The 11,299-nt window shown below is 54.9% G+C and overlaps 1 protein-coding gene across 1 annotated transcript; it reads left to right on the top strand.

Annotated features, from left to right (window-relative positions):
* The first annotated feature begins 263 nt into the window (after window positions 1-263).
* On the top strand, window positions 264-11,239 carry HTR6 (5-hydroxytryptamine receptor 6). Its single transcript, XM_014854787.3, has 3 exons — window positions 264-1,111; window positions 8,328-8,486; window positions 8,700-11,239. Exons 1-3 carry the CDS (start codon window positions 398-400, stop codon window positions 9,141-9,143), a joined length of 1,317 nt encoding a protein of 438 aa, XP_014710273.1. The 5' UTR covers window positions 264-397; the 3' UTR covers window positions 9,144-11,239.
* The last annotated feature ends 60 nt before the right edge of the window (window positions 11,240-11,299 follow it).

Here is an 11,299-nt window from a genome sequence, read left to right as displayed (position 1 = left end):
GGCGCCCCTGCCTCCACCTTACTGCCCACCGCTTCTAGGGGTTTCTGCTCGCACCCATCCAACCTCCAAGAGTCCTCTGGCCTCCCCATCCTCCTGACTTTCCGCCCGCTCCCTCTAGGGGACTCTGCTTCTCATCAGGTGCCCCCTCCCAAACTTCCTACTCGTTTCTCCCTGCCTGACATCCGAAGACACCCGTATAACCCCTCTCCATCCTCCTCGGGTCGCTGTCCTTTGATCTGGCGCCCCGTCCCTATGTTCCCACCTGTCCCCTGGGGGGTCTGTTCTCACCGACGACGCCCTTCCAGCCCCTCCTCCTCCAGGTCCCTCACCCTGTCTTCCTGCCAGTCCTCGGGCCCCCTCTCGGGCCCCAAGTCTTCGCCCTCCATCCCCTGCCCCCATGGTTCCAGATCCAGGCCCTGCCAACAACAGCACCCTAGACTGGGGGTCAGGGCCACCGTCGGACCCGGAGGGCAGCGGCTGGGTGGCGGCCGCGCTGTGTGTGGTCATCGCGCTGACTGCTGCAGCCAACTCGCTGCTCATCGCGCTCATCTGCACGCAGCCGGCGCTGCGCAACACGTCCAACTTCTTCCTGGTGTCGCTCTTCACCTCGGACCTGATGGTGGGGCTGGTGGTGATGCCGCCGGCCATGCTGAATGCGCTGTACGGCCGCTGGGTGCTGGCGCGCAGCCTCTGCCTGCTCTGGGCCGCCTTCGACGTGATGTGCTGCAGCGCCTCCATCCTCAACCTCTGCCTCATCAGCCTGGACCGCTACCTGCTCATCCTCTCTCCGCTGCGCTACAAGCTGCGCATGACGCCCCCGCGCGCCCTGGCGCTGGTCCTGGGCGCCTGGAGCCTCGCCGCGCTCGCCTCCTTCCTGCCCGTGCTGCTGGGCTGGCACGAGCTGGGCCGCGCGCGGGCACCCGCCCCGGGCCAGTGCCGCCTGCTGGCCAGCCTGCCCTTCGTCCTCGTGGCGTCGGGCCTCACCTTCTTCCTGCCCTCGGGGGCCATCTGCTTCACCTACAGCAGGATCCTGCTGGCCGCCCGAAAGCAGGCTGTGCAGGTGGCCTCCCTCCCTACCGGCATGGCCGGCCAGGCCTTGGAGACGCTGCAGGTACCCCGGGTGTGCAGGGAGACCTGGGCTTGTGGGATGGAGAGCAATGAGCAGCCATTGGGTGCCTGCTGGGCACCCATCGCTTAATAGGTATAAACTTTCTGGCGACCTCCTAGTGGCCGTTTCCTGTCCCCGCCTTTCTTTTTGACTTAAAGCCTGACTGTCCATGGGACAGCTCCATCAGGATGCGAGGCAGGCTTCTCGAAGCCAACATGTGCAACAGGGTATTCTGAGCGTCCCAACTCTCCCCACTTGCTCCCTCCTGATCTGCCCCATCATTGCAAATGGCACTATCGGGGTCACACACCGGAAACTTAGGAATAACTTTTCTCCCTCATATTCACCCAATTCATTAGTGAGAGCTGTTGGCGCTGCCTCCTAAACCTGTGCCCTCTCCAATGCCACCTTCCTAACCCAAGCCACCATCGCTTCTTATCTGGGAGCCTTTGATAGTCTCCTGCTGGCTCCCCCTGCTTCCACGCCAGACACACTCCTAACCATTTTCTGCACAGCAGCCAGAGCAATAAAAAAAGAAGTGATCCTGGTACTCCCTTGCTTCAAACCCTTCAGTGGCTCCCCATTGCTGTCAAGATAAAGAGGAGACCCACGTCAAGATCTGGCCTCGGGATCCCACCCTGCCAAGCCCTCCAGCTTCACTTCCTCCCTACCCCCCTGCACCAGCCACGTGGCCACTCTGGAAGTTCCCAGCAGGCACTAGACTGATTTCTGTGCCAAGGTCTTTGCACTTGCAGTTCCCTCGGCCTGGAGTGCCCTTTCCCCACTTCTCCACATGGTCCTCCCCATCACTTGCTTCACTTTCTTCTGGCCTCTGCTCTGTCGTCTTCCCTAATCACTCGATCAAGGGTGGCAACTGTCACACTGCCCCAGACCCCTCCAGTCCTGACTTCCTGAGTGGTTCTCAGCAGCACTTCCCACCACCTGACTTTTACGTACTTTCCCGTTTAATTGTTTACTGCTGATTCCCTCCTACTGGAATGTAAGCTCAGTGAGGGCGGGAACTTCTCTCTCTTGTTACTGCTGTTTTCCCAGCACTTAGAACAGCGCCTGGCACCTCATCAGTGCTCAGTGCCTGTTGATGGAAGGAATGAAATGAACACAGGGCTCCAGCGAGCCTGGGCTGCAGCCCCCGTTCACACTGCATCCTTTCTCCCACTCCTTTCAGAATCAGTTCTTGTGTCTGATGGATCCTACGCTTTCTGGTACGTGAATTCATTTGCTCGGTAACGAGCACTGAGTACCTACTTTGTGCAGGAGCTGTTCTAGGCTGTGGATGTGATGATGAACAGGACAGAGAAGGTCCTGCCTTCTTGGAATCTATGTTCTAGTCGAGGAGACAGACATTGATCTTGAAACCCTACCACGATGAGGGTCATGGAGCTTATAGGAGGGGTGCCTCACGCGGTGAGCATTCGAAGTCTATTCGCTGTGCTTGTGTTTGCAAACGGAAGCAAAGAAGTCACAAGGAGCCCTAAAAGAAAATGCTGGGGGAGTCTTCCTGGTCGTTTAGGCCAGCACCCTGCCTTCCAGGCAGAATGACCCGTGGGCCTCTCAAGCCAGAAATGTGTCTGTGCTAATACGGCCCCACTTTCTGGAAAGGCTCTTCCCTTGGTTTGAATGTGGAAATGTCAGGACCCCCCCCCCCCCCCCCCGCCACTGCCCTTGCTTCTTAGCCACTTGGCTCCTAAGCAAGCCTTCTGCGTGCCCATTTCCCCTATTGCCTGCAGTGGGGAATTTGTTTAAGGGATGCTGCCTCTGCTCTGGCCTGCTGGGTCACCACCCCTTTCCCCCACCTGAGCTGGCCTGCCCCAGAAACCAGGCTTCCAGCCTGGGGTGGAGCCTCTCTCAATGCCTCGACCTAAAGGAACTGATCAGAATGAACAAAACTTGGCATGTGTTAGACCCCATTCCTCCTGTTCTCAGCCCCACATAGCCTTAGTTTCCTTCCCCAATCCAGCCTCAGCTTCCCCATCGAGGCAAGGGAGCTGGGCACAGCTCCCCTCGGGTTGAGAACATGGGAGCTGAGCAGCCTTGGGCATTCTTCTGTCCCCCCATCCGCCTGCCTATTTACGTGAATGGGCTTTTAAAAAGCTGCTGGTTGGCTCAGTGGTTTCAGCCAGGTATTTCCGGCCCCAGGGGCTGTGAGAAAGGGGTCATGCTTGCAGCCGAGGCAGGGATGTGGGCTGGGGGTGGAGAGGGGGGGCCTGGCAGGTAATGGTGTCAGGGTGAGATGCTGTGAGTGCAGGAGTGTGTGTGTTTGCATGTGCCCGTGTGTGAAAGGTGGGTACCCGCGTGGGGATGGTGCTCATCCTTGGGAGATTCCAGAGGGACCAGTGTGGGAGCTCAGCTTGATGGAGAGCAGCAGAAGGAGGCTGGGCTGGAAGTTTCTGCCTTCTCAGCCTCTTTCTCTCCTTGCTGGGATTCCTGTGTCTCTGTGGCCCACAGCTCTCTCCCCATCATCTTCCTCTGTATGTCATCTTTCTCCCTTTCTCCCACCCCTCTCTCCTCCAGGTCCATCGCTCCCCATTCTCTTCCTTCTGCGTCCCCTTATCTTTTTATCCCCCTTCTCTCCCATCAGTTTATCCCCCTTCCCTCCTCCCCGCCTCGTTTCACCCTCCCTCACCCAACTGTGCGTCACTCTGCCTCAGTGATCCTTCCGTCCCGTCTCTGCCTCCTCCTCCACAGAGGAGGCTGCGATCACAGAAATATCTCAGAGCGGGAGGAGGGGCCGAGCCAGGGAGAGGTTGTCAGAGGAGCAGTGCTGAGCATGGCAGGCTTGGCTGCTGCTCTGAACGAGGCGGCCTGGTGCAGCCAGGGTTGGGCATAGGAGCTTGTGTGTCCGGCTGGCCATGGGTTCAAACCCTGCCTCCTTTCCATCATAGCTGGATAGCTTTGGACAACTCATTTCCCCTCCCTGTACCCCGGGGGTAATGCTATTTATCGCATGAGACTGTTTGAAGAATCAGTGAGACAATATACGTAGAGCTGGCAGTCAACACATCTTAGTTCCTCTTCCTTCCTCTGGGTGGTAAGATATATGGTGCTGGGAGGCTCACTCCTTTGAGCATTTTGAGGGGGAGAAAACCACATCACTGTCAGCGGCAGCATCACCATTAGCAAAGAGCTAAGCTGGCCACCAATAACAGTCAACAATGACAACGATGATAGCTAGCACTATATGTTGCTTACTACGGGCCAGGCACCGTTTGTGTAACTTTCTGTGTATTATCTTACTTAATCCTTACTACAATCCTACGAGGTGGATGCCATCGTGATTGTCATTTTACAGATGAGAGAGCTGAGGCACAGAGATGAGAATTTCCTCACTTAAGGTCACTCAGCTTGTTAGTAACAGAGCCAGGATTTGATGTCAGGAAGCCTGACCCCAGAGTCAGCCTCGTAACCCTCACGCTCTGATCGGATGATCATGGTCAATTTAAGTCATGCAAGGTAACACGCAAGCACGCTTCCAAATAAAACTCCAACAACAGAGAGAAAGTAAAAGACCCCTCGAACCCCCATCCAGTCGTCATCCACTCCCAGGGACTCTCATCAATTTAGGACACGTCTTCCCAGTCCTTTTCCTATGGGTTTACATATTTGTTTCTGTACCTAACAAAACAGTGTTTTGTTCTGCGTCTTTTTAAAGACAAACGGAATCATGCAGTATCTGTAGTTTTTCAATGTGCCATTATCACTTATTAATGTCTTGGAGCTCTTGCCATTTGACTCATTCTTGTAAACATCTGTGTGGTGTTCCACAGTGGGAATGTACTGTGGTTTATCTAATCGCTCTCCTTTTGATGGACATTCAGGCCATTTCCAATGTTTTCCTATCCCGAGCAGTGCTGTGACACACATTCTTGTGTGTGCTGGGTATTTATGGCCACAGGAACCTGTAAGTGGAATTGCCTCCTGGAAGGGTGCTGCCAAACTGTTCTCCAGGTGGCTGCCCTCAGACAGTGACATATGCCGTGGACATGTATAAGGGACATGCAAACAACAGAATGTGGCCATGAGGGGCCGTGAGGTGGCCACAAGGCAGAGGGAAGTGGAAGGGTGAGGCTGGCACCAGCCAGACCTTAGGATGTGGCTGGTGGTTGTCATTGGCTTCTGCTCCATGAGGGTCTCTCTGTGATAGTGTTGGGGTTCCTGGAACACTACCCTTGCTGTGGCCCGTAGACGCCATCCCACAAAATGGAAGCAGCATGACAAAGTAGAAAAAATGTAGTTTCTGGAGCCAGAAATGACTTTGAATCCCTGACTCGACACTTAGCTACTGTGTGACTCCTGGAAATTATTTTGCCTCTCTGAACCTCATCTGCAAAAAGGGGGTAATAATACCTGCCTCCCAGTAAGATTGAGTGGCAGAATGAATATCAAATACTGATGCACAGAAAGTGCTCAATAAACGGGGATGACAGTGCTGATTTGGGGTCATTTGGGGCATTTTGATTTAAGGCCTTGTACTGGCACAATGTGACCTCGGCAAGGTCCCCTACCCTCTCTGAGCCTCAGTTTCCTTCTCTCTTCTCTCTTGCCTGTGTTCTTTGGTCAACTCTCTGGGGAGAAGACGAGAATGAAAACACAGGGTTGTTCCCAGGAAGACTAAAGAAGGAATTTCAGATCACCTTGAACTCCTTCTCTGGAGTTCCTTCCCCTGGTGATTGCCCTCAAGAGATCTCCCCACGTGTCTCAGTTCCCCAGGCAGGGTCAAGGCTTCTCCTGCCCCCATCCCAGTCACCAGGAGCTGGAGGGGTTCCTGTATGAGTGGGCCCTCTAGAGACAGTGGCTTCCCTCCCCTATTGTCTCTCCCTGTGGGTGACAGCAATTTGAAGGCATGGCAGATCTCCTGGGGAGCAGGAGCCTCTTGCTCCAGGCTGACCATGGTGGGGCCGTAGATTCCACTCTGGAGGAGAGAAAATTGGAGGAGGAAAGGGAAAAAACAGATCCACTTCTCCTCCCTTCCTACAGCATGGTGAGTCTGAGCATTTGTCCTGGCATCCGGGCTGCTTTGACTGAGCCCGAGCTGCTGACAGAAGGACTGGGCTCCCAACGATGCTAAAAACTTCTCCAAACTCATACACATACCACTGCAGCGACATCAGGGCTCCCATGTATTTGGCACTCACTCTACATGGGGCACCGTGCATGCATTTATTATCCACACCCTCACAGCGACTCCGTGAGCTGAGTATTGTTTCTCCCATTTTGCAGATGTGGAAACAAGGCTCTCTCAAGATCACAGAGCGCGTAAGTGGTAGAGGCGCGATGTGAAGCCAGATCACTTGTCTTAAAAGCCCAACTCCTGCCTCCGCACAAGGCTGCCCCAAGACAGAGGGGAGGAATCAAGGGACTCTCTTTGGCTGCTCTTTGTGAATTTGTCCTCATATTCGTTTAACCGTATTTCACCGGGATAAACACATTGAGGGGTGGGAGCTACAGTGTGCTTCATCTCCGCCCTCCAGGCCACCGCCATTCCGGAATCAGGCCCCCTGATCCAATAGAAGGATAGTGTTTGGTGGGGTTTCAGCACCATGGACAGGACACAAAGACTGGATCCCCTGGAGAGGCTGGGAGAGCGGAGCTGGACTGGAAGGGGAGCTCCTGCTCATGGGAACGGGGTGTGGGTTTGGCTTTGGTGCTCTGTGGCTGACACATCTTCTTGGCTTTGTCTCCTCCGCCCCCTTTCCATCTGTGGAGGTTGCTTGGGAATCCGGTTTCCTTCCTGCCTCCTTCTGACTCTTTCATCTCCCCATAACCAACCTACCACTGGCTGCCTCATGAACTAAGCTGGACTCTCATGCGGTTTAGGAAATATTGTCGGAATCCTTGGCTTTCACAGCCCAGGTGTGTTCCCAGGCAGCACACACACCTTTGCCTAGTGCAATGAATTGTGAACACCTCTACACACTGAGGTATGTACACACTTCAGCTGTAAACATAGGTGGGTCTCACTTTGTGTAAAGCTAATGTATGAAAATCCAAATTGAATACAACACGTGGTTTAGAGGAGGGCACCACATACCAGCTTTCATGGACCTCTAGAGGTGTCTTGGATGGACTTCTAGGTGGTCTTGGAAACTGCTGGAAGTGTGGGAAGTGTTCTTCTGTGCATATGTGTGTGTCTAAAATTGTATAAGGTTCTTGTGTTCTGGGGAGAGGTTTTGTGGATTTCTTTATATTCTCAATGGGCTCACGAGGTTGATAAGTTAAGAGAACCACTGGGCTAAAGGATCATCTGGTTCAGAGAACCTTTTAATGTTTTGGGACTGTCGGTCTCCAGTTTGCAAAGCCAAATTCTCACCTCCTCACGCCCATGTCCCCCTTTCGTGGCTCCTCCTTCTCTCCCTCACGCTCCTGCTCTGGAAGTCCACGTTTGGAAAGGAGGTGTCTGCTAGTCCACGGCATAATTTGAGTTGTAAAATGCCAATGTCACCAGCACCCCTAGTAATTTATAACAGATTTCATGGCAAACATTTGCTCTCTGCACATGCCTTCAAAAAATCACTGTATTAATGGCTCAGACAAAACCATCACTCCAAAATATGAAGAGAATCCATATGCAGAGAGATGGCCAAGCTTTGGACAGCAACAGGGCCTCTTTTGTTAAGTACTGTTCAGTTGCAACTAATTCTTCTAGTGCCAAAGGCTTTGGGAGGAGCCGGGACTCACGGTCCTGTGTGCTGACCATGTTGACTGCTGTCCTTTGTGGGAGGGTGGGTCTGCTGAATGTCTGATTTGTGTGTGGGGCAGTGTTGCTGTGTCTCATTGCACTTCCTAGAGCTCCTCGTGAAATGTTGGGTCAGGGTCAGGGCTCATGAAGGACCAGGATCAGGGCTCAGTCTATTGCTGGGGTCAGGGCTCAGTCTGGGGCTAAGGTTGGGCTCAGTCTGGTCCAGGGTCGAGGCTCAGTTTGAGACGTTGGTTATGCTGGGCTCAGTCTATGGTAGGTATCAGGGCTCAGTCTGGGACCATGAGTAGGGCTTGGTCTGGAGCCAGGGTCAAGGTTCAGTCTGGAGTCAGGGTCAGGCCTCAGTCTAGGACTACAGTTGGGACTCAGCCAAGGATCAGGGCTCAGTTTATTGCTGTTACTAGGGATCAGTCTAGAATTAGGATCAAGGCTCACTCTGTGGCCAGGATCAGGGTCAGACTGGGGCTCTTTCTCAGCTGACTCATGTGATCTTCCTTTCTGCAGGTGCCCAGGACCTCACGCCCAGGGGTGGAGTCGGCTGACAGCAGGCGCCTGGCCACCAAGCACAGCAGGAAGGCCTTGAAGGCCAGCTTGACACTGGGCATCCTGCTGGGCATGTTCTTTGTGACATGGCTGCCCTTCTTTCTGGCCAACATAGCCCAGGTAATGCCACTGCAGGGAGCAGGTGAGTCCAAGCCTTGCTGGGGAGGCCCGAACTGCACCCCAGCCCAGACACAGGGAGGGAGACACGGGGAGAGAAGAGGTCGGGCTGCATCTCATGGTGGATGTGTCTGTGTGCATCTGTCCCATCCATGCTGGGTTGGGTGGTCTGTGTCCCTGCTCCGGGACCAGGCATGACACACACTATCCCTCCAGGCTGTGTGCAACTGCATCTCCCCAGGCCTCTTTGATGGCCTCACGTGGCTGGGATACTGTAACAGCACCATGAACCCCATCATCTACCCACTCTTCATGCGGGACTTCAAGCGGGCATTGGGCAGGTTCCTGCCGTGTCCCCGCTGCCCCCGGGAGCGCCAAGCCAGCCTTGCCTCACCCTCCATGCGAACCTCTCACAGTGGCCCCCGACCGGGCCTGAGCCTGCAGCACATTCTGCCACTGCCCCTGCCCCCGGGCTCGGACTCAGACTCAGGCTCGGGGGGCTCCTCAGGCCTGCAGCTCATGGCCCAGCTGCTGCTGCCTGGAGAGGCCACCCGGGACCCCCCGCCACCTGCCAGGGGTGCTGCTGTGGTCAACTTCTTCAACATGGATCCCGTGGAGCCCGAGCTGCGGCTGCATCCTCTTGGTACTCCCACGAACTGATCCGGGCTTGGAGCTGGTCAGCGGGAGTGGGACTGGATGGAACTAAGTCCTTGAGGCCTTGGACCAACTCTTGGCTGGGCCAGGAGGCTGCAGGTCCAGTGGGGCGAGCTCCAGTGGGGTGCACTAAATCAGCCCCCACTGCCTAACTTCAGGTCCCCTACTTAGAGGGACTGGCTCAGATGTGGCTTTTTCCAGGATGCTTCATTGCTGTGTGAGATTTGTGGGTGTGTGTAGGGGATGGTTGGAGGACTCCAGGAGTGGGGAAAAGGACCTCTTGGTTGAGATTAGGATGAAGACAATCATCTCTGCACCATCTCTCAGAGTGCATGGGAGGGATGCCTGTGTCTGCAGAGATGGACTCGCGCAGGGCTGACTCCCTCAAGCCTCTAAGCGTGGGTCATGGGCCGATGGCATCACCTGGGAGTTTGTTAAAAAAACACCTCTGCCCCACCCCAGACCTGCTGAGTGAGCACCTGCACATTAGCAAGAGCTCCAGGTGAATCATGTGCTCATTACAGCTTGAGGTGTGCTGGCTTACGTGATCTTTAACCCTGAGGATGATTTGCTGGCATTCTTGGACTGGCTAGCCCCTCAGGATGTATGTGGCTGCACAGAAAAACACCCAAGGCTGGGAGTCAGGAGGCATAAATTTAAATCTCTGCTCCACTGCTTCCCAGCCCTTGCACAGGTTACTTAACCTCTCTGAGCCTGTTATTCCACATGAAGAATGGGATAACGGTGCCTCCCCTGTAAGGTCTGATGAGAATTAGCACAATGTGCGTAGAATGCCCAGCACCTGGCAGGTGGTCAGTAGGTGGCAGCTGTCATTATAACTTCTGGCCAACCAGCCCCCTGGCCTCTGGCTGTGGGCCAGGAAGGGCTCTCTGTTCCCACTGTCCTTTCCACCTTCCTCCTCCTCTTCAGCCCTGGCCCAGATTCCCACAACCTGACTCTGGTTCCTCAACTCCTTGCTCTGGATGCTGGCAGGGCCCCCATCTCAGCTCCCAGGCTGCTGCACTGCCTTTCATGGGGGCATGGTTTCTTGTTAACACCTGGGATGGGTGGTCCTCTACCCTGGGCTTCCTTGGACCTAGAAGGGAACAAGCTGATGGGAACAGAACCAGCCTTTTGCCCCACTTCCCCTGGTCTTCGCTGGGTCAGTGAGGGAAATGGGCGTGGTGGCCACTTGGGTCACAAGAGTTGAAGAGGAGCTGTGCCCGTGTGGGCTGGTGCCTTCGGGCAGGCGGGTGACCCTGGCACAGGGCCTGGTATTTTTAGAGGAGAGTCTTGGCCCCTACAGTTTACGTGCTGTAGGCTCCTTTTCAGTCTGAGGTTTATCTTACTCCCCACCCCCAACCAAGTTCTATCAACCCCGGGGGCTCCGCTGCTGGCCTGGCGCTCTCCTTGGTGCTGATCAGCACAACCCCTGCCTGGCCTCTGGCTGCAGACTGGCCATGGTGCTTGCTGGGCTTTTCCTCCGCCCCCAGGCCTGCCCGAGGGACTCTCCACAAGCACTAGCTGAAGGCAGTGACTGTGGGGTGGTCTGGATTCACTTGGGCTGGAGAAGCAGCTGGTGAAGTGGGAAGAGACCGTGGACACAGGTGTTCTGAGTTCCGGTCCAGACTCTGTCCCTGGTTTGCTCTGGGACCTCAGTGAAGTCATTTCCCCTCTCGGGGCCTCAGTTTTCCCTGGGTGACATGAGCTGTTTAGACTCATAGCCGCAGGAGTTCTGTAAATATTTGTTGAACCAACAAATACATATACCCCTGAGGACCAGTTCAGCTCCAACACTCCAATTCCCCCTGCCTCCTCCTCCCCACTGCCTCCTCCAGAGCTTGGCAATACTTCCTCTGCCTGGGCCTTGATTTCCCCATCTGCACAATGGGGGAGAACGATCTCTGGCCCTGTCATTCAGGGACAGCAGGAGGAACAAAGGAGACGGTTCCCATGGTTGCAGATACAGTGGCTAAGAGCTGGGGCGCTGGAGGCCAAGTGACTGGAGTTTGAGACTGACTGGCTGTGTGACCTTGAGTAGGTTGCCTAACTTCTCTGGACCTCAATATCTGCAAATATAAAATGAAGATAACAATAGTACCTACCTCACAGCGTTGTTGTGAGGGTCAACTGAGACAATCCACGTAAGCACTCTGTACACA

Source organism: Equus asinus, chromosome 5 (genome assembly GCF_041296235.1).
Source record: "Equus asinus isolate D_3611 breed Donkey chromosome 5, EquAss-T2T_v2, whole genome shotgun sequence".
In the NCBI taxonomy this organism is placed as follows: domain Eukaryota; kingdom Metazoa; phylum Chordata; class Mammalia; order Perissodactyla; family Equidae; genus Equus; species Equus asinus.
Note: the sequence above shows the minus strand (reverse complement) of the source record. Positions and strands in the feature narration are given on the sequence as shown.

What these genes read in the sequence shown, in the direction of transcription:
- HTR6 (XM_014854787.3), top strand. Translation starts at nt 398, where the DNA reads ATGGTTCCAGATCCAGGCCCTGCCAACAACAGCACCCTAGACTGGGGG. An exon ending in AGGCCTTGGAGACGCTGCAG is followed by an intron (nt 1,112 to 8,327) that starts GTACCCCGGGTG and finishes TCCTTTCTGCAG; the next exon opens with GTGCCCAGGACCTCACGCCC. An exon ending in TTCTGGCCAACATAGCCCAG is followed by an intron (nt 8,487 to 8,699) that starts GTAATGCCACTG and finishes CTATCCCTCCAG; the next exon opens with GCTGTGTGCAACTGCATCTC.